The sequence below is a fragment of the Vidua chalybeata genome, chromosome 1, assembly GCF_026979565.1.
Source record: "Vidua chalybeata isolate OUT-0048 chromosome 1, bVidCha1 merged haplotype, whole genome shotgun sequence".
In the NCBI taxonomy this organism is placed as follows: Eukaryota; Metazoa; Chordata; class Aves; order Passeriformes; family Viduidae; genus Vidua; species Vidua chalybeata.
Genome location: NC_071530.1, coordinates 35,020,262 through 35,045,129, shown reverse-complemented (window position 1 = coordinate 35,045,129; position 24,868 = coordinate 35,020,262). Strand labels below are relative to the sequence as shown.

Genomic DNA, 24,868 nt, shown 5'->3' with positions numbered 1-24,868 from the left:
ACCCTACCTCCACACAGAAACCAGGTAATATTGATTTGATTTATTCTAATCTGTATAAAGCAAACAAGTACATTTATTACAAACAAGATAACTTGTTTAAGCAGTAAGGCAAACTGATCTGTTTTTCAATTGGTGGCAATCATGGAATGCTTTCTTTGCCCTTTACCCACAGAAAACCAAAATTGTTTCCTATTTCTGAAATGTTCTTGCTGTCAATAACTGTGTAAATTGCAACACAGATCTAGCTCTGGGCCCAAGGGCTGGGAGGAAATGGGTTGATGTGGACTTGACCTCTCATGATGGCAATGACATAAGACATTACGAAATCAAAATTCCCAGAAAAGATTCAATTACCAACAAACTCGCATCAGCTCCTCTCTCACAGCAAGAAGGAAAATCAGTTCTTTTCTACAGTTTGGTGCTTGTTCTTTTTTAAATGTTCTATCTCTTCTCTGACTGTGAGGGGTCCTCATCCTGAGGTACATCAGCACTGTTTTATTAGCACAGGCACACACAGACACAGAAGGATAACACACAATTTCCCTACTTTTTGCATGCATCGTTTACACTGTACTGCACCTGATTCATCCACCTTGAGCAACAGGAAAAGCATACTGGGGGCAGAATACTGTTCTGGATGGCCTGTTGAACCTTCTTACTTCTAATCTCTGAAAGGAGGTTTTCCTGTCTCTCACTCTCCAGCTCTTTGTTATTGCTACAATGAACACCACATTCCAGAACTATTTTTTTTTTTTTTTTTGCATTTCTGCATAAATGTGTAACTTAATGGTTTCAGGGCAGGAAGTCTTCATTTTACCGCAAAAGAAAGCACTAGTATGTACAGACAGCTTGCAGAACAGCAAATTTAATGTTCTCAAACACACCATGGGCCCTCTACAACCTAAGAAAAGGCACAGAGTGTCCTTGACCACCACACTTATTAGAAGTCAAGTTTCAGCCAAGAAATCAGAAGGATGCTTCAATCTTCCATCACAGATTTTCTCTGTGCTGACAGCAAAACCTCTCCTAGTTTTCAGCCAGTACAAATCTTACATATGCAAGGAAAAGTTTTCCTTCAGTCTGCATTCACTTGACTGAGGTTTGAAAAGCATCATCCTTCTTCATGAAGGGTCATTTGACTGGAACTGCTTATCAATGTGGCTAGAAAAAGAAAATTTTCATGGAAACAGAATACTTCTTAGTCTTCATCTTACCATCAAAACAGAAGACCAGCTGATCCTACCACAGGCACACTCAGGCACTAAAATGTCAAATGCCAGTCAGCTATCTACAACATGCATTGCTTCCCACAGACACGCATTGCCAGGTCTCATGGCACGAAACCAAGCACAAGGGTTCCAGACACACCCCAGCATCTCAGCAATGCAAAGAAAAACATGTACAACTTTCGATCAGCTGAACCATAGGTCGTGTTAGTATGAGGAAAGGACTAATATCACTACTGCAGTTCTGCAATTCACATGAAAAAGACAAGCATGGCTGCTCCTACTGCCACTTCATAATTCAAGAGCATTCACAAATAATAAACAATAAAAAGAAAAAAAAAATCTATGTCTGTTCACTGAGACCTGACAAATTTTCATTCCCATCTCAGAACACCTATTGCCTAAAGGGGAAATGTCACAGCAATCTTCTAGCACAGCAATAAATCCAGCCTCGTGCACCACTGCTGCCCCCCCCCAACCCTACCACATGAATTCAACACTCGCTTGTGCTTCTGCTTTTTCTTTGTTTAATGTTGATTTCCTACACTTTCCCAGCTAACCAGAGTGGTGCAGCTGTTCCAGCCTCTCGGGAAAAAGCAAAGAGACAGCCCTTGTACGTACTGCTGAGCAACACTCACACCTGGCAATGTCAAGGTGGTCGTGGTTACTTCTCTCTGACCTTCAAGTTTCCAAACTGCTCCCACAAACCACAGAGAGGTTTGCACCTGGCAAGACCCCATCCACAGCCCCAAATCGCGCGCCTCTGCCTCACCTGACTCGAAGGCGTCCGGCAGCGGACATCCCATGGGAACACAGGGGGCTTCTGACCCCACCCCCTTTAACCTCTGCTCAGCAAACTCCGGCCACACACGGCTGCTTCCAACCTGCCGTGAAAATCAAGCCTTCCGTGGCACGGGAACACCCGAAAATTTAAAATTTAGGCCTAGAGCTAGCCGGATAACCCCCCTCCACCTTTTTTCTTCTCTTTTTGTTTTTTTTGCATGCCTTCTCATCCGAATCCCCCAAGTGAGACTGTATGGCAACACGTTTTTCTCCCAGCTCTGGGAATGCCCCGAATCCCCGACTCGCCTCAATAAAAGTTCCACGGGGGTATGTGGAGACCGGGGAAGTTCGCTGTTCGAGTTGTGACCCAGAGCATCCAAACTAGCCCAAACCCCAACCCACGACCCCGGACGGGCACTGGCACCGGGAAAAACGCCGGGCAGTGACAATAAGGCAGCGCCGGGGCTGCTCGCCTGCATGGCGGGGTCAAGGGGCAGCGCTGACCCGCATCCAGCAAGCACGGTGAACATATACATATATGTGCTTGTATACATACATATATGAGAAGATGACGGCGCCCGTCCCGCACAGGCTGAGCACCGGCAGGAACTCACCGCTCAGGTAGTTGGTCCACTTGTACAGCACCCCCTCCATGCCGGCCGGCCCCCGGCCCCATGCAGCGCGGCCGCCCCCCGGCGGGGTCACGCCGCCCGCCGCCGCCCGCGCTCCGCCGCGCCGCCGCCACACAGCGCCATCGCGGGGGGGCGCGCGCCCCGCCCGGCCCGCGCCGCGCCCGCCCCCCGCCGCCGCCGCCGCCACGCTCCCAGCGCAGGGAGCGCCGCAACCGCACAGCCACGGCACGGCCCCGCGGCGCTACGTCAGCGCAACCCGCGCTGTGAATCGCGGCCCGCGTGACAGACGGGAGTGAGGGGCAGGCGCGGAATGCCCAGAGCAGGTGGCCTCTCGCGGCCAATCGGAACGCGCCCTCGCTGCGGCCGCCGCCCAATCAACGACCGGCGGCGGCCGGCTCTATTGTGCGCGCGCTCCGCGGGGCTGCCCCGCTCGCCGGCGCTGCCGGAGCGCCCGGCCCGCCCAACCCCCTCGGCTGCTCGGGCCTGCCGATTGGACGGGCTGAGTGACGGACAGGAGCGCGCCCCAATGGGCGACAGCTCCTCCTGAGCTCGCCCTGCGCGGAGCCAATCAGCGAGCGCGATGCCCGGTGCCGGCCCGTCGGGAGCCGGGGCTGGCAGCGGTGCGCGCCGCTGCCACGTCGGACGGGCCGGCCGGGCTCGGGGCGCGGGATGGCGGCACGGTGAGGGGAGCGAGGCGGCGGCGATGGCGGCGGCGGTGCTGCTGCTGTGCTCCGCCCTGCTGTGCGCGGCGCTGGGCTGCGCGGGCGCGGCGCTGATCCCCCCCGCGGCCGACGTGAAAGTGGAGGTGCTGCACAAGCCTTTCCTCTGCCACAGGAGGACCAAGTGGGGGGACATGATGCTGGTTCACTACGAGGGCTACTTGGAGAGGGACGGCTCCATGTTTCACTCGACGTAAGTGAGCGGCGCGTCTTCTCCGAGCGAGCTGCTGGCTGAGCTTGAGTGGGGAAATATAGGTGTATAAATATGTATATATATATATATATATATATATCTCAATAATAGAATCCTAGAATGCCTTGAATTGAAAGTGACCTTAAAGATTCCTTGACCCTTCCACTAGATCAGGTTGCTCAGAGCAGCCCCACCCGACGCGCCTGTGAACGCTGCCCAGGTTGCTCAGAGCCCCATCCAGCCGGGCCTTGAGCACCTCCAGGAATGGGTTATCAGCAACTTCCCTGGGCAGCACTCTTCCAGTGGCTTACCACCGTCACAGTAAAGAACTTCTTTCTAATATCTAATCTGAGCCTACTCTCAGTTTAAAGCCATCACCCCTTGTTCTGTCACTACATGCCCTTTTAAGTTGTCTCTCTCCATCTTTCTTGTAGGCTCCCTTGAGGTACTGGAAAGGTGCAATTAGGTCACCCTGGAGCTTTCTCTTTACCAGGCTGACCAATCCCAGTTCTTTCAGCCTTTCCTCATAGAAGAGGTGCTGCTCCATCCCTTCAACAATCTTGCTGTGCCTTCTCTGGACTCGCTCCTTTATGTGTATATATATATATATATGTGTATATATATATATACACATATATATATATACACATATATATACATATATACACGTATATATATGTATATATATATATATTTGTGTGTGTGTGTGTGTATATATATATATTCATTTTAATATAAATGATCTCTTCTGGTCGTGCTTTCCTGAATCCAGACCTCTCACAGGGGTCCACAATCCATCTGCAAATAGCTCTGTGAGGAGCATTTTGTCAGGGGCAAGTGATTTTTTGGTTGGTTGGATTTTTACTCCTCCCCCCCAAATGCCCAAAACTTGTGTTTACTTGTTTGCAAGGAAACAAAAGCAATGCATGAATACCTTATTTGTTTTGGGATAAAAGAGCTTAAATAACACTGCATAAACTTGTCATTGGGGCCCTTCCCACTGCCACTGTTCTCAGAAAGTTTGGTGCGAAACAGTGTCTCACAATGCTGTACAAGATGAACACCAACAGTAAGGCTAATCTCCTTTCCCAAGGTTATAAAATAAACCTTACTTAGCATTTGTTTTCTGGTCAGTCTGTAGGACAAAGAGCCGTGTAGTGTTTCTTAAAAGATGGGGGTGTTATGCATGGAGCACCTCTTCTGTGTGGGATGGCTGAGAGAACTGGCATTGTTCAGTCTGGAAAAGAAGAGGTTTTGAGGTGACCCAATTGTGGCTTTCCACTACCTGAAGAAAGATGGAGAGAGACTTTTTGCAAGGGCATGCTTTTTGCAAGGGGGAACGGCTTCAAACTTAGAGAGAGCGGGTTTAGATTGGCTTAATAGAAAGAAATTTTTTTACTCTGAGGATGGTGAGACACTGAAGAGGTTGCCCAGGGAAGTTGTTGACAGCCCATTCCTGGAGGTGTTTAAGGCCAGCTTAGATGGGGCTCTTGAGAGCCTGGTCTAATTGAAGGTGTCTCGGCTCATGGCACAGGGAGATTGGAATTGGATGATCTTTAAGGTCCCTTCCAATCCAAACCATTCTGTGATTCTATGATTTAGGTGCAGGATTTGGTATTTGATCTCAGCGGTTTAATAGGTCTTGTGCTACGCATAAATTTCTGTTTGGTTTATACAGCAAACTATTAGTTTAAAAAAAAAAAAAAAGTTACATGTGTCCCTCCTCTAGCGGCAGCACAATCACAGCTTTTCATTATTCTTTACCTGCCCTCGACCAGACAAGTCAACATACCAGAGCCACAGAAATGCAAATAGGAGGAAGAGCCAGAAATTCGAGGGAGTCTGCTAAGAGCCTGCAACGACTTGCTAATGCTGGATGTCCTGTAAAACATCAACGAAGTGTTAATAGTTCGAGACAGCAAAATACTTAAGTCTTTGCAGGCTGCCTGGAGGCTATTTTTGTATATTAAAAAAGAAAAAAAGACAGTTTTGCATGTTTATGCTCTTCCAGATGATTCAACTAAAATCTCACTAATTTTCTCTTGTAGTTAACCTGCCTCTTTAAAAGGACTGCTAGTGACACACTAAAGTTTTTGCTGCTGACTAACTTTTGTAAGTGTTCTGTTTTCTTCTTAAACACCTCTCCTGCATGACTAGTAAACAGAGCTTTCAAATTCCTTGTCTGTTAGTGGAGTGAAAGTAGTCCGGGTTGTACCCTCTGGTTAAATCAGAAAAGGGTCGTGTCTCCCAAATCTAAAGTTGAATGTTTTGCATGCATTTGTTTCTAGTTTTTTTCTAGACTGTTATGTAGTTGTTTTGTTGATTTTTTTTCCCTCAATGGCTTCTTTTGAAAGAGATGAGGCTGATTCTTCTAAGCATGTTAAAATGACCATGGTGGTCTGTGATTTGCAATTTACGATGGCCTTTACTGTAGATTTTTAAGGAAAATGCCCTTCTAGTCTGATCAGTTTCCATGTGGAAGTAGGTGGTCAGGGAAGTGAAGATTTGGGTTGGTTAGTGTTGTCATAAACACACAAGGTGATAAATGTTGTTTTACTTCTTTCCACTTCCCAAGGAAGCTTGCCATGCAAAGCATAAGTTTTAAAGACTTTGAAAGTGTAGGTCTTTAATTTAAGAGGTGTCAAGGTGTTGAGTGGTTCTGTGTTTTTAACTGTTTCTCTACATTATGAGCATATTACATCGGCCCTTTGTGGGACTTGATGTTTAAATACGAAGTGTTTATTACCTTCTTTTTCAGTCACAAGCATAACAATGGTCAACCTATGTGGTTTACACTTGGCATAAGGGAAGCTCTCAAAGGCTGGGACAGAGGGTTGAAGGACATGTGTGTGGGAGAGAAACGGAAGCTGACTATTCCACCAGCCCTTGCTTACGGAAAAGAAGGGAAAGGTAAAACATGTGAAGTACTCCCCTTGCTCTAATTGTTTCTAATCTCTATTTTACTATTGTTCTTGGCCTAAGAGGTTAGCAAGCTTTCAAGCTTTCCAGGTTGATTCAGTTAAAGAAGAAAAATTGAGGGAGTCAAGTGCTCTTTCTCATAAATTTGTTTCCTGCAGTAATATCCATTAAGTGGCTATGTTGTGAATGCAGGAAAAAACCCCAGAAACTGATGGTAGCTGCTGTGCTGCATGTTCTAAGTGTCTTTTCTCTTAGTGCTGTGCTCAACAGTGCCCTCCTTTCTCTTTTTTTTTAGTTTGTTTTTTTCTCCCTTCTTTTACAGTTAAGTGGAGGTGGTTGCTTAGGTAACAGTTGGCTTTTTGGCTGCTGGATCTGTTTTTGTGGTATTACTTAATGAATGTGCATGTGCAAGACTCATTCTTGCTTTCAGGTTTCTTTTAGAACCCGAAGAAACCGGTACTGCTGCCCAACCAGTTCTTTGCTGATAGAGTAAGAAGTCACTGCTTATTTCTCCATATAGGGACATTAATTCTTTTCCTCTTACAGCTATTTTCAGTTAGGGCAGTGGTCCCTGTTATCCACAGTAAGATGTACATGGGCAGTCACATTGTCACCTACTGAAAATGCACTGACTGCTGTACAGACAGGTATAAACATCTCAACCTGTCTACTACTGAGGGTGTTTGGGGCTTTTCCTTTCAAATAGTTCCAGATTCCTTTTAATTGGAGGGCCAGATTTGGAATAGGCAGTTATGCAAGTGACAGCTTGAATGGTTTTATTTCTGCTTTATGGGATTTGTTTTAGTTTTTTTCTTTTTTGAGCAATGAATAATTTATGAATATTTATGTCATGACAAGAGTTGCAACAAATGACCTACGGTAGTGCAAGGTTCCAAAGCAGGAAGGATAAATGTCTAGGAACATACAGTCCGTCCTGCTGATGTTCTCTCCCATCACTATGAGACTGTTTTGGGAATGAGGACTGTTTGCATGTCTGTGTCTTCTGGCAAGTAGGGCTGCACACAGGCTTGGAACTCCATATTACCTCATGCCAGTTAGTATTCATACCTACAGCAGACTTCATATCCTCCTTTATTAAATATACTTGTGTAACACATATTTTTCTAGAAGTTCTGGTTTAGGGTTCAAGATACAGTATTAGAAGTAATCATTAGAAGTTTCTAGTTAGAGAACAGGAACCTTGTGGTCCTCATTTAATTGTCTTTACGCAGGGCTTAGCTGTAAAATTTTCCACAAAAAGATGTGAAATGCTGCAGTGCTCATGCAGTCATCACAGGCCTAATTGTTTGATTAATATGTAAAGCACTATAGTTATTCTTCAAAGACTTGCAAGCCTCGCCTCTGTGTTTAGTGCAAGAAGGTTAAACAGCTAAACACTGCTAACTGCTGTAAGAAATTACTTGCTTTAGGAAGATTTTGAGATATTTGAGCATAATTATGTTGCTGTTTTCAAGTGATGCCCTTGAAGACAGAATTATTTCATTTTCATTTCATTTTCTTCTTCAAATGCACATAATTTCACTAACCTCCCACCTTGGTTACTGTCTGACTCATCATTTGAGTCAGATGCCTTTTTCTGTAAGACTCAAAAAAATTACCTGTGTTCCAAACTCTAAACAGGACACTGTACCCTGTATTTCCAGAAGATTCTGCACATTTATTCATCCCAGAAATCTACAAGCCTGTTTGTTGCTGCAGCTCAGGGTGTATAGCTTCAAAGTGGTAGATGTGGATTATTTTTCCCTGTCTTCTCAAGACGCAGAAATACTTTTTTGGGTGCTGCCATCCAATATAAAGATATATTTGGTCCTATTCAATCTCTCTCTATATAAAGGAGCAAAGTGATGTGCTAAAAGGTCTTTGACAGTAGCTTCAGCCATCAGCATGAGGGCATATCACATCTCTGTCAAAGCCAGTGCCTGATAAACTGAAATCCTTGAGGTGTGGTGGCATGGGGGAGTGCTCTGTGGCACTACTAGGAAGTTACTGATCTGTTCACCTACATCAAAAATAATGTTGTGGTAACCCATGCCTTGTGATCAGGCTTGGGTACTTAGTTTCTGCTGTGTGCTTAGAAACAGCTCAGTGCTTTGTGCCCTGAGTCCAGAAATTGCTGTGGGAAACCAGTGTCATCCCTGGCCTTCTTTCTCTGCAAAAGAGTTTTTCCAGTGGCAAAACAGCAGATACAAGGTATCAGCTGGCAGTGGAGAAGAATTTGGGGACTGATGGGACATCCGGAGGACTAAATTCTCTCTTCCTGCTGCCCTGTACATTAGTGTTGGCTGTAACCTGTCTGACTGTACAGTCTCCTTTACTGTTTTCCAGTTTATCTGGCTCTGGCCATGAAAGAAGAAAGATTCAAGAACATTGTTTGATAAATTTGTGATGGTAATTGCTGAATAAGAGCTTGCATCAACACCTACTAGTCTCCAACAAAACTAGTTGCATGTAAAGTTGCATTTATGCTGTAAGGGCTGCTCAAGAGTCCAGGCTACAGGCTGAGAAGGTTGTGGTCATCACTTTTAAAGATACTTATTCTTACTAGTTCAAACTGCAGGATGCTTTGAAATGACTAGGCTTGCTGGAACATTGCTCTGACACATGTGGCTTTTGTAAGGCATTGAATATATAGTTGGTTTTAACTTTTCTCCATTTTGGGCAGGAAAAATTCCACCTGAGAGCACACTGATTTTCAACATTGACCTTCTAGAAATTAGAAATGGACCAAGGTCTCATGAGTCATTCCAAGAGATGGATCTTAATGATGACTGGAAACTATCCAAGCAAGAGGTGAGTGGGTTATCTTTCTCTTGTGAGCAAATCTAACAGGGTGGGAGAGTGGAAAAGAATGCACATCTATGCTGCACTGCTCTGAGCCATGCATCCTAGTGAAAATTCTGGACTGGAGGTTCAAAAGGAGCCTTGGTAAGCTGAGGATAGACATGTGACTAATGTGCTGCACGCTTATGAAAGACTTGGATAAAGAAAAGCATCTTAGAAATAAAACCAGACTTCAGGGTTTTGGGATTTAATTGCTGATTTATTAATAAACTGGGATTTCTTCTTCTGTAGGGCAATCCTACTTCATAGCATTTACTCTGTGAAGGACATGTATTCAGCATTATTCACCATCTGTTTGCCTCTCATTTTCAAACTTCTGCTTTTTCAGCAAAAGTGATCCATGGGAAGCTAGTTTGAACATGGAGTTCTTTTTGGTACCAGTTTACCAGACTCAGAAGGCTAATTAATCATTTGTACTATGCATCAGACAGTGTCATTGTGTGTAATGTCTGCATATTAGGAATGTAAACAATAACCCTAACAAATCCCAGAGACTGGAGTGACTGAAACAGACCTGAAACATAGCCCATGGTTCTTATACAAGTGGTATCTGTTTAATAGATGAGTATGTTGGTATTGTTATTTTTGTAGAAGGCTCTGTGATTCAGAACACTTGGGATCTCCACAGTTAAACCTTAAAACCGTATTAAAAGCAATCTGATGTTGTTGAAAACACTGCTTACCATTACTGTCTAGCTTAATGTAAGTAAGTGTTCCAGTGGTCTGTTTAAAACTCGCCTTGGGTCTTCATCCTTAAAAAGTTTGAGATATTTAGAATTTTTTTAATGCATTTCCCATTGGAGCAACAAACACTGAGATTGTGGACAGATTTCTGTATGTATCTGGGGTGGCTGTTTACATGTATTGGGTTGTCAGGGTGCTAGAATGTGGAAAAGCTATCTGACCAATTGGTAGCTAATAACTTCTGCCCAGCTATTTTTACTTTACTGTATAGACATCAGAAGACAGGCTGTCCTGACTAATTTTGAGAGTCAGATACCAATAAAGGTATGGCAACAGCTTTGCTAGTTTTACTGTCACTTCTGTCACTAAAGACCCTTCATTGAAAGAGACTGCAGAATCAGTTAGACAAGTATTATTCTGGCAGTGGCATAGGAGGGGAGGTATCTGTTATCTAATACCACCATCCTGAGCATAGCATCCCTCTGTTATGCTGCAGAAATCAACTCTTTCATAAGTCTGAAAATGTTCACTCTCACCTTTTGTCTAACAGGTGAAAATTTACTTGAAGAAAGAATTTGAAAAGCATGGAGCAGTGGTAAATGACACCCAGCATGATGCTTTGGTTGAAGACATATTTGATAAAGAGGATGAAGACAGTGACGGGTTTATATCTGCAAGGGAATTCACATACAAGCATGATGAGCTGTAGAAAGAAAAGAGTGGCATAATTTTTTTTGACACAAATAGCAGTGACTTAGACTGTCTGGTTCTCGTGTCATCTTAATTCTGTGTTTCAGAATTGACAATTGCTGTTGGCAAAGAAACACTTTGTTTATATAAAAGAGAATTTCTGTTCATTATGTACAAATGTTTTAAACTGTTTTAAAGTGTGAAAATGTACATCCTCTTATACAGCAAAGACTTGCACATCAGTGTTTTTAAAATTTTGTATTAAATTATTTTTCAGAAATGAAGCAAACTTTCCATTTTATCATTCATTATGAAAATCAAAATGCAGTTCAGTGACTTTCTGTGATTTGTTTGTGTGCCAATATCACTTTCAGCAGCTACCTTATGTATTACTTGTAGTCTGTGGCTTAATTACTTAACCTTTCTTCTTTAGTGTCACTGCTTAAAAAGCAATTTGCTGAGCTTGAGTTTTTTTCCTGCAGATTTTTAAAAGATGTAGTAGGAGGCTGAGAAACTGATACAAAGCTGAATGAGAAGAATGATTATCATGTGCTGATTTGGCCCTTCTAAAGGGAGAGTGTTACCACCCGTGCCAATAATTGTCTTCATTTTTCGTTAAATTTTGTGAACAAAGCAGGAGTTAAATGTCAGACTTTCACTTCTACTGCCAGCAATGTTCTAGGAAACATCTGTAATTTGGAAAGCAGCAAGTTGTGCTGCAGTGCAGAGGTGGTGTCCTTTAAATGTACACACACATTTGTTTTGAAACTCAGACTTGGCATTCATCAGAAAAGCTCATACCTTTCTCTGACACTTTGAGGGGGATCTTAAGCCGAATCTTACAAGTCTGAAGTTTTTCCTCTTTGCAGAAGAGAGGGAGTGTACTGACAGGAGGATCAGTATGGTCTGAAGAACAGTTTCCATGCGCTTGTCAGCTTTGCGGCTGTGTGAGTTGCAGAACTTGTTTCCTTGCCCCTTTGCAGCATTTTTTCACAAGTAGCACACAAGTGATATGAATTTTAAATAAAAAAGTGAATTCTTAGGAAAAAAGAGGTGTGAGGTAAGTGTTGTGGTGCTGTGTCTGAACAGAGGTGGAGATCATTAGGATTTCAAACACAAAATTGGAGGTCAAAAAACTTTTTGGAGAAGAAGAAATATTTTGCAGTTGTCCATGGTTTCTTAAATGAGAGGGCAAGGTATTTCAGGGACAGAATTTATCCTGACATCACTAACCTATGGGTCTATAAACATAGCATTGTACTTGAAAATTGTTGCCCAAAGCTATGTAAGGATGCAAAGCAAATGCAGTTGTATGAAAGTGAGATTGCTGCATTGCACTAACCCTTAACTACCGGGAGCTGCTTTCAAGGCTCTCCATGCTGTAGGTGTGTTAGATGTTTCCCTGCCATCTAGTGTTGCAACTGAGGATTAGAGGACTGCTTCACTGAACTGAGCTCAGCTGCAGAGGAGCATGTAGAGAGGCCTGTCAATGGTGACCGCTGGGGCAAAAGAAAAGTTGTAAGGGAGGGTATGCAGTGCTGGGCTGTTCTCTTTTGGTTTTCTTCCTGCATCTGACATTTTGTGGGTGATGTTCTAAGTGACAGGGAACTGCAACCACGTATTTTGTTTTCAGTAACCTTCAGTCTTTTTCCTCAGTGATTGCCATCTGCTTTTCTTCAACCCAATAAAACTTTTGCTTCTATGGCTGTGAGTTTCAGTAAAATAGTGTAGGAAAATGTTTCTCTTCTGTTTTAGGCTCATTTCCTGCCCTTACTCTTTTATTGTGAAGAAATTGTGAATAGTCATTACTTATTATTAGCTGTTCTTACTGGTCATGGTTTTACATATTGATTTTTTTTTTTTTTTTACTCATCACTTACAAAAAATCAAGCTTGCCTGACTTCAGTTTGCCCAAGGCTGGTTGCATGTTCTGTGCTGGCTGTCTTGATTTCCCCTACAGTCACCAGAGCACTGGGCAGCTGGGAGCAGCTCATTGCACATGTGTTTATCTTGTATTGAGATAGCTGCCTTACCAAATAGAGTCTTTCTCTGTTGACTTTGTGGGGAACCTAGACAATTACAGCCTAGGCCAAGAGAGGATAACAGGATATGAAGTTGATCTTTAAGCCAGTCTTGCCTAGATGTGGGGACTGGCAGGTACCCAACCAACCGAAGGGGAAATATTCTGTTTGTGTATGTGCTGCTGGGAAGAGCAGAACTGAGACTTTCATTGGGTCTGAGAGGGTTTTACATCATTGTTTGCAGTGTTTAGCATGTTCTCAAAACATCTAGCTCAGGAATGAAGGCATAAAAGCATGGAATAGAATTTGCCCATGTTACTGACCTAATACATTAAAAGTTAAGATTAAATAATGGGGTGCCAATACGTGACTGCAGTAAGGGCCAATTGTTTCTTTTGTATTAAATAGGAGTTTATAGTCGGTGACTGCTGTGAAATGTACATAGGCATAATCTTCTGCTTGGATTTTTAAAGCATTTCATTAAAATATCTTTCAGTGAGCACATATTTGTTAATGCCAGCAGAGTGTTAAAGCTGCAAGACCAAGATGCCTTATTTGGTGTTGTGTATAGGTTTATGCCAAATGAGAGTATGTTTTTTCTTAGTAATTTTCTTGAGAGCTGTGATAAATTCTGAAATTGAACTGAAAATGGGTTTTTTTAAGTGCAGAATCAGCAGCAGATTTGAGAAGTCACTTCAACTTGATTATCATTTGCTACTGTTAAAAGTCCTCGTGTGAAGATGAAAGGCTTTCTTAGGTAGAAATAACACTGCCTGTTTTAACCTTGGTTGCATTTGCTTGTTAATCCACAGGGCAACCTGCTGCAGTGCCAGCAGGAGCCAGTCAACAACCTGCAGGACACCAGAGGCAGGCAGCTGCCTGTCCCCCAAAGTGGGGTGGAATACTGGAACTTCAGTGGCACTCAGGAACATTTTGGCTGGCTTGTGCATGAAGTGTGAGGTGTATTTCCCCTGAAGAAACAAACCCTCACTCTGCATATCTCTAAAACATGGCACCTGAAAAAGTGGAGAGGGTTCAAAACAGCACTTTTCTTCTGCATCCTATAGCCTTCTTCAAACATTTCTTGTCGATTTGTGGTTATTTGGGAAAATATATGGTGATGTTTTTTAGAACTGCAGCCTGTCATTCACAGCCAGTACCTAATAATTACAGTGGGAGGGCTGCCTTCTGTAGGTACAGAAGCAGCCCTCAGAGCACATTTTATTTGGAAATTCTTGATATGCAATGCGATGACACAAGAAGGCTTTTGGCAATGCCAAGCTTCAGGAATGGTACTTTAGTCTGAAATGTTTTTTAAAGTTTTCTTTTTTGAGATAAACTGACAAGGCAAACAGAATGAATCACTTTATTTAGTCTTAAATCTTTTCAGTAACTTAGGTCATAGAATTATAGAATCATTTATTTTGGAAAAAACCCTAAGATCATCCAATCCAACTGTTAACCCAGCACTGCCAAGTCCACTCAATCATGTCTGAGTGCCACATCTACATGTCTTTTGAATACCTGCAGATGTTTCAGTGATTCCTCCACCACATTCCTGGGTGACCTCTCCCAGTGCTTGACAACCCTTCACATGAAGAAATTTTTCCTAACATCCAAACTAAACCTCCCCTGGTACAACTTGAGGATGTTTTGTTTTGTCCTGTGCCTTGTTCCTTGGGAGAAAAGCTCTACCCTCACCTCGCTCATAACCTCTTGTCAGGCAGCTGTAGAGAGTGAAAAGGTTTTCCCCCCTCAGCCTCCTTTTCTCTGGGCTAAACACCCCCAACTCCCTCAGCCACTCCTCATCAGACTTGTGGTCCAGATCCTTGAGCAGCTTCATTCCCTTTTCTGGATGCACTCCAGCACTTCAGTGTCTGCTATTGAGAGGCCCAAAACTGAACACAGGGTTTGAGCTGCAGCCTCACCAGGGCCGAGTGCAGGGGGACAATCACTGCTCTGGTCCTCCTGGCCACACTGCTGCTGATCCAAGCGAGGCTACCATTGGCCTATTTGGCCACCTGGGCACACACTGGCTCATGTTCAGCTGCTGTTGACCAGCACCCCCAGGTCCTTTCCCCAGTGCTTTCCAGCATCTCTGCCTCAGCCTGTAGCATTGCCTGCTGTTAGATACAAGGTGTTCTATCCCTTGATCCAGAAATTCTAGGTTCAGATGCAGGTGAATACCAGCAGGATTGAGAAAGCTCACTGCTTTGGGGCATCTGGGAAAAGACACAAAGCTACAGAAAATGTCAGAGAGTGGAATTATATAGAGTGATGTGAGAAATGCAAAAAGATTTTCTTCCCTAGATCCTTTGGCATCTGGTTACTTGGAAGAAAGAGCACTGGCAGCCACTGATGTAGGGACTACAAGTAATGAGACTAGTTCCTGTTTTGATTTTGATTAGAAACTACTGCTTTGGGCAGTTCCTATATGGAGTTTAAGGCAAAATTTAAATTCATACTTCCAAGATTTATTAAAGAGTTTTCAGACTAGGTATTTTGAGTTTACTTCTTGAAAATACATTGGCCTCATCATAGAGTTTTTGCAAAAAACCCCAAAACACATCCCAAACCACACTACCCCAAACCTCTTAATTTGTCTTCAATGCTGAATTGTTTTTGGTAACAGGAAATAAATCAAAACTGCTTATATTTGTATAATCCTGGATAATTTTAGCTCCTCTTGAAAGTTAATCGTAATGCTTACATTCTGTGTCCTAGTTTTCTCCTGGTTCATAGGAAAAACAACTCTGACAAAATAAAGATCTTTCTTTATCTATACTGCTTTTGTTTTCATGCCTGTGCTTGATTATGTCAACGGTTTCACACAAGAAATATAATTGACAATCTCAGTGGGAGGCTGTATAGGGACAAGAACTTGGTTACCATCTCTTCCAGCCTGGAGGGGATTCAGATGGAGGCTCCTACTGCATCACATTTCTTCCTCCTGGGAATTTTTGTTCCAAAAAAAGGTTGGTTTAGCTAGGGGTTGTACCTGGTCAGAGAACATGTGGTATTTCTGTTGAGTCAAGTACAAAAAGTAGGAGCTTGGTTTATCTGAGAAAATTGCCACGACAGAGGATAGTTTGAAACATAGCAGGTAGATAATTTTTTTACAAATTTTCTGAAAGTCATATTCCTTGTAGGCTTGAGTTTGTCCAAAGGGTTAATGTGGTTTGTTTTTTTTTTCTTTTCACTTCTTTTCTTTTCTTTTCTTTTCTTTTCTTTTCTTTTCTTTTCTTTTCTTTTCTTTTCTTTTCTTTTCTTTTCTTTTCTTTTCTTTTCTTTTCTTTTCTTTTCTTTTCTTTTCTTTTCTTTTCTTTTCTTTTCTTTTCTTTTCTTTTCTTTTCTTTTCTTTTCACTGCTTTGCATCTCCATTATGTTAACAAGGATGAATCGACTTTTAAATATTGGGGTCTGACTGCAGAAATCCAGTGGAGCCAACTCTCAGAGCTCCCCAAATCCTAGCTATGTTTTCCTCTAAAAAATCTGAGGCTGATGCTAACTATCACTAAGAGCTGCTCTTCATTTTAGACAGGATGAGTCTCATTTCTAGTTTGTGTCATGACCTGCATAAGGAGATTAAATGATGCAGGATAATTGATTCCTCATCTGGGATTCAGACTGGAAGCACTAAATCAATCCTGTCCTCTTTCATGTTATTGCCATCAAAATTTCTTTAAAGCAGTTATGTTTCCTCTTCTGCCACTTTCCCTGAGTAGTGAACTAGACAATACCTATTTCTTCTGTTTGTTTGGCCTGCACTCTCTCTGGGAGTAAATAGCAGAGTTTAGCTCTGGTCTCTCTAATCTGCTGGGATATCTCTTTAGAGAATAGGTTTTCATTCCACAAATGCAATACAAAATGGTTTTGGTAAACCTGTGTCCATCTCTGGGTATGGACTAATTGTAGTTGAAAGAAAATCATGACCTGCTGGATTTTACTCTTATCAACAGTGACCACAATATTTAAGAGAGACAAGACTGGTGGTCTTCATTTTTACAGAAGATGAGAATTTACCTTTGCATCCAGTATCTCAGCCCCTATGTACCATTATGTCTGTACTGCTGTTGTCACTACTAGTAGCTGGGCTAAATAAAACCTGGGCTTCACATGTTCACGTGGACATCATGCTCTGCAGTGCATTCTTACCAGAATAAATCATGCTGACACCATTTTCTTCATGCGGGAAAAGCCGAATCTTTACTCACATCACTTATTTTATAGTGTTTTCACAGACCTCATGTGCAACACCTATTGGCTGGTAGCTGTCTTACTACTTCATTTATTGGTCAAAGGTGAGTTGTGTGTACGTGCTAAGGTTCAGGTTGTTTGCATTTTTCTTTTGTGGGTTTTCATGGAACAGATCTAATGTTTATGAAGGTGCACTTATTTTTCACCCAAGAATAGGTTATTTTGTTAACTAACTAATCATACAGATTGTTTTTGCATGGGAACTTGCTAAGTACTAGCTGCACTTAGAAGAAATTACAGGCTGGCTATTGATTTAACAAAGCAGGCCTGATTTTATGGGACCTTTCTTTTATAATTTTTCTACCTGTCTGCAACACACTCTGATGTAATCCAACGTGCCACCGCTGCAAAACAGTCTGAAGCAAAGCTTCCAGCCGTGTGGTGCTCACCTTGCAGCTGAGAAATGAGCACCAGCTCCAGTGGGAGCATGTATGGAGCAGAAGCAGCCAATGCCTTTAGTACCACATTCTGCTCCTGCCAACCCAAGCCAAGCCCAGCTCAGCAGGGCACCTTTTGAAACAGCCACAACCTGCACCCATGCAGGGGAATATCTCTCTGTACCATCCGCTTTTTCTTGGCTGATATCCACAGCAAATATGAGGAAGCTTATAAACTCCTGGATAATTTGTTTACATTTCTCTGTTAAAATACGTACATAATGTGCAGTCAACATGAAATTTAAAATTCAGTGTGAGCTTTGTAATTTTGCACATCTATTAACTATTATTGTAGTTGTTAACTACTATTCCAGTTGTACCTTGTGGATAAGGCCATTTATGTAAACATGGACTCTTTTATGACAGAGATTCTCAGTTGTGAACATTTTAGAAAACACATTTTTCCTATCCTTTTGCACATACAGAAGCCAAAAATACTTTTTTAATTTTAGTTAGAAATATTTCTGTTATCAGTGATAACTTCCCACCTTGCAGCTATCTACCCCTTCCATGAATAAGGAAAATGGCTTAATCATGGAGAGAGAGAGTTTTTGGGGTCAGAACTCCTTGAAGGCATGTTACAAAAAACCAAAACAAAACTCTCCAAGTTTTAAGTCTCCTGGAAAATGCTGCAGTAAAAACATCTGTAGCCCAGGAAGGACATGCCACTGCTCACAGTCCCCTGTGAATGATGTGTATGGGAGGAGGGAAAGGGTTGCTGACACACACATAACTTTTAGGAGTACTCAGCAGACCTGTTGCTGTGGTTACTAACCAGAGCCTCCCCTGAATGAGTGCTATTTGCACTGCACCAGATGGCTGATAAATCACACAGGGGAATTTGCTGTCCCTTGTGTTACTGTCCGATCTTTTCTCCAAGTGCTATGATTTAATTTGCAGCAATTCACACAGAGATTATTTAGTCATGACACACTAATATAAGACATGAAACTGCTGCAGGTGTGCAGTCACTTTAATGAACTCCTGTACCATCCGCATAACACCAAAAATGTATTTTGTCTTATGTATTGATGTTCACCTTGTTGCAATTTGATGAACAATGCTAAGCTGAGGAAAAAAATTGTATGCCTGAATTTTAATATAATTTTAATAACATAGTTACTGTAGCACATTTATTGCAGAGGGAAGTGAGATGCTTTTTGCAGTTCATCGGCCTGCCACAAGTATTTCTGTACAGGCAGCATCAAAAACCATGAAGCATAGATGAAGATTAAACACGCTCATTGCATAAGAAAGTAATGCTTTTGCCTCTGTATTTTCTGCTACTTCATTGTCATTACTGCCTTACCCTCTCAGGATGACAGTCCACCTGCCTGGACTATTTATTATTATGAGTCTTTAGCTATTGTCAAGTGCTTTAGCCTCATTGTTAAAAGTGGCGTTCTAACACAGTAAAAAAGCCAATAATAATGTGTGTCTTGTGATACACTTTACAGTTACAAACATAAATATTCTGTCCCACATTTCTGTGAATTAAAATAAGGAAAACTACAAAAATCATGAAAACAAAGCAAGAGACTGATGATTTTTTGATACAACATTACTCCAGAAGTAGGCAACCTTCTTGACTGGGCAATGGAGCAGCTTGGTTGTGTGGTTCAGTGCTGTTGTGCCTAACAGGTTTCTGGACACTGAGAGTAACTGCAGCATGCCTGGAGTCCTTGCAGCACTCTGTCCCTGTCATACTGAGAAGTCGTGTTCTGTTCTGTCACTTGTGTAATGGGGATATGAATCACCTTCTGTGATGCATGAGTAAGAGCTCAGCATCTAAGCTGCCGTTGTGCCTACAGTCACATTTTATGTACAGCTGCAGTCATTTCCATAGATTAAACTTCAATGGCATAATTGGATAAAGAGGCTGCAGCCAGGATTTCTCCTATCTTTTTCATTTTGAACATTCACAGAGCTCAGCAAGTGACATCTTTATTTTACATCATAATCTAGCACCTGCCATCCTTTTTCTTTGTTATGGATGGAAGCTACCTTTAGTGTGGGAGAATTACTCTCAATTCTCTGGTCCAGTCTTCTGACTATATAAAAATACCCCAAAACACCCAAGTGCCATTGATACTTCTTGCTCTTTAGGTTCATTCTATGACATCAGTTGAATTTAGTGGCCTATGATGTAACTGTCATCTAAAGTCTGATAGGCATTTTCAATGTTACTTACTCTTCTGTATATAAGGAGCTTTTTTCTTCCTGTAACTCACTGTAAGAGGAATCATTAAAGTTTAGTGGGATGCTTTCATGGTTATAGGCTTAGATTGCCTTTAGCAATCAAGTACATTTCTTCTGAACAACCTGAGTTCATCAGATTTTTAGTACTCCAAATTAGTGTTCTACCAGAAAAAACACAACTAAGATGGTGTCCTGAAATCACAAAAATGAATACCAACAAAAAGCTTTTCTTGGCTGCACTACCTTTCCACCAAAATCTACCATTTTAAGCCTATTAATATAATTTCAACACTTAGATGGTATTTTCTACCATCTACATTAAGTCAACTTCTCTCCTATACACAGTTTATTGAGAAAATTAGTCCCATCCATTATATGTCTGCATGGCTGCTGACTTGAACTTGCACGGGAAAGTGTTTTGGAAATGATGAAACAAAGACTAGTGCTGCAGTGTCTTGACAATTTTGGGGTACTAGTTCTGCTGAATTAGCTTTGATCTCCAACTAAGGAGGTGGTTAAAGAAAAACAAAAACCCACTGTAACTTAAGCTGTATATTGTAGTGTCTGCCTTTTGTTCTCTTCCTTTCACATATAAAACATGGAAGAAATATTCTTTGAAATTCTCTTTTCTAAAGAGGTGTCCTTTCTGCTCTTCCTCCTTGATTTTGCATCCCATTGGAAACCAGCCCTTTACAGGAGAAAAAAAAACATTTATAAAATCCATACATTCTGCTGTTATATTTTTAAAAAGGAAATAATCAATAGATAAGCATTGTGGCTTTGTCCTAATTATTATAATTTTGTATTTTCTGTTTATGCAGCAATCTCCATTCAAAGACTTTAAAGATGCAGCTCTGAATAAATGTTCTTCCCATTTCTTGTGTGAGGTAATTTAATTACTGTGAGGCTACAAGATTTATCCAGAGCCAAGCAGCAAGCTTATGGCAGAACAACATACACCCCAGGCTCTCTCGATTCCCAGTACTGTGCTCTAACCACTCATCCTTGCTGCTTTACACAGCTCATGACAGCTTACACAGAAAGGAAGCATCAAGGGTTTCTGTGTTGACAGTATGTAATCATTCTGCAGACAGTCTAATAATTCTTAGGTAGATTATACTCAGCCATAATCATCTCCAGTGTAATTAGAGAAGAGACTTAGTCATCTAAGTGAGCATAATATAGGTAATATAAGTGGTGTGTTATAGGATATAATCTCAACCCATTTCTAAATTGCACCTGCTCTTTTCATCAGCTGTCTTTCTGATTCTAAGAAGCAAGCTGCCTGTGACGCAGTTCATCCTTGATGTAACTCCAGAGCAAGGAATTTGGGTTGCTATGTTCAACTAAACTTGTTACAATTAAATTGGTATAAATTCCACAGCTTTTCAGTGATTCAGATCACTTTTCAATCATGTATTCTAAGCAGGAGATATACAGTCTTTTCCTGTTGTAAAACACATTGTAATGGAATTCTGATGGCAGCAAAACTGATATCAGAGGAAAACAAAGGTCCTGCTTAAAATATATAATGGAAACCCTTAGAGTATGAAGGGCTTCCATGTTGCTAATGATCAGTCCTGCTTTTTAATCAAAAGTAGTTCCTATTCAGGCTACTGACATACCCCCGAAAGGTACAATGCCACAGTGTTTCACATTCACTGAGACTGGGAACAGCAAACTATTTTGTCTCTTAGTTATATAATGAAGCTGCAACTTTTGGTATGCATTTAAGTTTGACAGCAGCAGTGTCCAATGCTTATCCAAAATTTCTGAACAGATGCAGACCCGTGGTCCTGTTTGTGGTGATGAGAGGAAATTCTTTTTGGTGCATAGAGTTTCAGATTTTTTCCTTCTATATTTTCTTTAAATGTCAGGTCCCATATGGAGATTCTGTTTGGCTTTTTGTTTCCTCTTTAGCCAGGTTACTAAACCAGATCTTCTGATCTAACAGGCAGTGCGATATTTAAGTGGTATGGCTTTACCAACCTCACATACTTGCTCTTTCTGCTCTCATGGTGAAATACTCTAGTTTGTAATGCTCCTTAATATCTCTATTGGCTCATCCTTGCCTCTCCAACCTTTTCCCCTGCCTCCTTTAACCTTCCTGTCTTCCCATCAAACATACTTGGCAGTCTCTTCTGCACATTAAATGTCTGGTATAAGGCAGGAATTGGTGGAATGTGCAGCAAGGTTCTTCTTGAAGACAGAGATAGAAACCTAAAGGTGCTTCCTTATACCAGCACCATGTAACCATATGTATTAGACCATATTTAGCATTTTAACCATTTATGCAGGGACCTGCATGATTATATTTAGCAGTTAAACTATTTTTACCTCTGCATGGAGGCACAGGTTGTGTGCTGAGGATGGAGCACAGAGGACAGCCCCATTTGGGCAAGTTTGGCAAAGAGAGCAGGCCATCTGCTCCACATGTCATGGCTGAGGGATGCTGCGCTGTGAATGGGGCCCCCTCTCAGAGGGACAGTGGCTACTCTTTTGCTTTGGGCGTGCTGGTGCTCTGTACTGCTGCATCCAAAGAGCTGAGAGGTCCCTGGAGGTTCTCCAGCTGAGAGCTGCTGGAGGGACAGGAACCCACTGTGACACTTCACATGTAGCAGCAGGGAATTCCTCAGTCATGAAACATAGAATCACAGAATTAATTAGGTTGGAAAAGATCTCCAAGATCATTGAGCCCAACATTTGACTGACCACCTCTTCGTCAACTAGACCCCGGTGTTAAATTTTGTTTCTTGAACACTTCAAGGGATGGCAACTTCACCACTGCCCTGGGCAGCCCATTGCAATCCTTAACAACACTTTTCTTGAGAATACTTCTGATGAGGTCCATCTCTTCAGCTTTGCAAAGTTTGGAGAACTCCTTATGCAGTGGTTTGACTGGTTAATGAGGTAACAACCATATTTTAAAACACTCACTTCACTTCCTAGACTTATCTCTGTGCGAGACAGAGGAACACAAGTTAGCCATAAGACTAAAACAATAAAAAAGCCCCTTCTCTTTCAATGCGTTCTTGGGAGTCCTCAATACGGACTGAGGGATAAGGTGCCGAACGTTGGTGGCTTTCCGCAGCATCACGGAACGGGGCCGGGTGGGAAGGGACCACAGTGGGGCATCTGCCCCAGGGCCATCCCAAAGCACGCGGCACAGGCTCGTGCTGTCCTCACGGCTCTTGGGTATCGCCGGTGCGGGCGCGGCCGCAGCGCGGTGGGAGCCGCGCCCTCCGCCGCCGCCGGCCGGGACTCGGGCGCGGAGCGTGCGGCGGCTGCGCGCGCAGGGGGCGGGGGCCGGGGCGCCGAGCGGAGCGGGAGGAGCGGGAGCGGCGCTCAGGTACGGGAGCGGTGCCGGCAGCGCCGCGGGGCAGGGCGGCACCTCCCCATCGTCTCCCCATCACCTCCCCGTCCCCTTCCCGTCCCCTTCCTCCTCGGAGCGGCGCGGCCGGGCTAGCGTGTTACTTCTCGGCGCGGGGGAAAGTGTCGGGATCCGCGGACAGCGACCTTCCCTGCGGGGCTCGCCCCGCCAGCGCCGGGCGGCGGCGGTGGACAGGGAGGAAAGCAAGGAGGCGGGGAGGCAAGGAGAGATGTAGGGAGGCAAAGAAGGAGGGAGCCGTGGAGGATGGCGCGGGAGGGGACCAGCGGGGATGTACGCGGGAGGATGGCGCAGAGCCGCTTTCCCGGAGTCGGTGCGGGCGATGTCCCCCGGCGGCTCCGCGCACCTGCTCCGCGCTGGCGGGAGGCACCGCGCCGCCGGGCGGGGTCTGCGGGCCTCCCGTGCCGTGGCTGCGCCGCCGCCTCCCCCGGCCCGGCGGTGCGGGGAGGACTCAGTGCTGGGAGCTGGCATCAGCAGATGCTGTCCCCGGCTGTCCTTTGCCTTCCCGTCTGAATCAAGGCTCTCCGGCCTCTCGTCTTCGCTGCCTGCACTCTCTATTCGCTGCTGTTTTCCCTTCTGCTCTTTAAGGACCCGGCGAGGGTTGTTTCCCCCATCTTTTTCTTGAAGGTGCCTTTTCACATGGTCACCTTGAAACCTAGATGCCTTCATGTGCCTTTTTGAGCATACTGTTACAGCCAGGTAGGTATGTGCTGGTTTCACTCATTGATGAGCAGATATACCTTCCTGCAGGTAGGTATATCCTACAAACTCACATCTCTATTTGTGCTACTATAATAATTCTACAGGCTATGATTAATCTGCCTTAAAAAGAAAATTCTCCAGTACTGATAGTTAAAGGGGAAATAAATCATATTAAAGCAGATTCTCGAACAGAAGACAGCTTAGGGCCTTGATTCTATGAATGCACATGCTTGTAAATCTATCCCTATGAAAAAGTGTCACAGAAATGAGAAAAGCCATCCATACCTGTAAGATATGAAACTTTAATAAATGCAGAGAAAAGATTGTGCTGTAGTAAACTTGGTAAATTTTGTGATGCAAATTATGTGTCTATGCTAACTAGTTTAAAAGATAATAAATACATGAACTTGTGAGAAGTGGAACTACTGGCTCATTTGGTTATAGACTACTAAATTTTCAGCTATTGCTGTTTTAGAATTAGTGATTTAAGGCACCTCCAAACATGCTGTTTTGTTCATAATATGCACTCTAAATCTTCCAGCTAGGCAAAACAAAATCTTGAAAACCCTCCAACCATATTAGGAAGTAGATCTCTGTGAACACAGGACTTTCAGCTTTTTGAGATGAACTGACACAGAAATTAACTTAAACCATTTTATAATGCTGTGGACTTTTGCAAGTAGCTTATGTCCCAGAGCTTACAGAGACAGTCTAAAAAGGCAGGTCTTGTATTGAGGCAAATGTGGTGAATGAAAATCTTTCATTGGTATCAGTCAGTTTTGTCCTCTCCAGGAAGTATTTTTGATGCTGTGAGCTTGAGATTTTTAAAGGTGTCTTCCAGTTTTGAAAGACATTTGTAATGTTATTGTTTTGTTTTGTTTTTGTAAAGTATGGCATGATTTAAGCTCCCTTTGTTTACTTGTGCCAAGCTTGGTATCTTTTGTAAAGGGTGCTGAATTTGGCTCGCCACCCTCTCCTTCAAAAGTCATCAACTGTGGATGCTTTATGCAGCTTGAATGTTGGAAAGTTTGCTAGATGTTCGAAGCTTCTAGTAAGAATTTCTTTATTATGAACTTGAAGAGTTGTGAAGATGGACATTGTCCCCATAGTGTATTTTTCCCTTTGCTGTAAATTCAGCAGATTGAGAAACAGCTAC

At 42.9% G+C, this 24,868-nt stretch overlaps 3 protein-coding genes across 4 annotated transcripts in view; 2 read left to right on the top strand and 1 right to left on the bottom strand.

Moving 5' to 3' along the window:
* Positions 1–2,680, bottom strand: part of PLEKHA8 (pleckstrin homology domain containing A8) — a 31,043-nt gene extending 28,363 nt beyond the window's left edge. Inside the window, exon 1 of the mRNA XM_053935013.1 lies at positions 2,624–2,680. Coding sequence (XP_053790988.1) covers positions 2,624–2,663 — 40 coding nt within the window. The 5' untranslated portion in view covers positions 2,664–2,680. The remainder of the gene's footprint in view (positions 1–2,623) is intronic.
* Positions 2,681–3,254: 574 nt separating this feature from the next.
* On the top strand, positions 3,255–15,513 carry FKBP14 (FKBP prolyl isomerase 14). The gene is made up of 4 exons (XM_053935025.1): positions 3,255–3,553; positions 6,312–6,463; positions 9,156–9,283; positions 10,569–15,513. Exons 1-4 carry the CDS (start codon positions 3,345–3,347, stop codon positions 10,725–10,727), a joined length of 648 nt encoding a protein of 215 aa, XP_053791000.1. The 5' UTR covers positions 3,255–3,344; the 3' UTR covers positions 10,728–15,513.
* Positions 15,514–22,928: 7,415 nt separating this feature from the next.
* Positions 22,929–24,868, top strand: part of SCRN1 (secernin 1) — a 38,533-nt gene continuing 36,593 nt past the window's right edge. Inside the window, exon 1 of one of the 2 annotated variants that reach the window (XM_053949296.1) lies at positions 22,929–22,971. Coding sequence is in view for 1 of the 2 variants with exons in the window: in XM_053949287.1 (XP_053805262.1) it covers positions 23,678–23,709 (32 nt within the window). In the remaining variant the exon portion in view is untranslated. Of the gene's footprint in view, positions 22,972–23,661; positions 23,710–24,868 lie in introns of those variants that run through there. The other variant, XM_053949287.1, reaches the window with a different exon arrangement.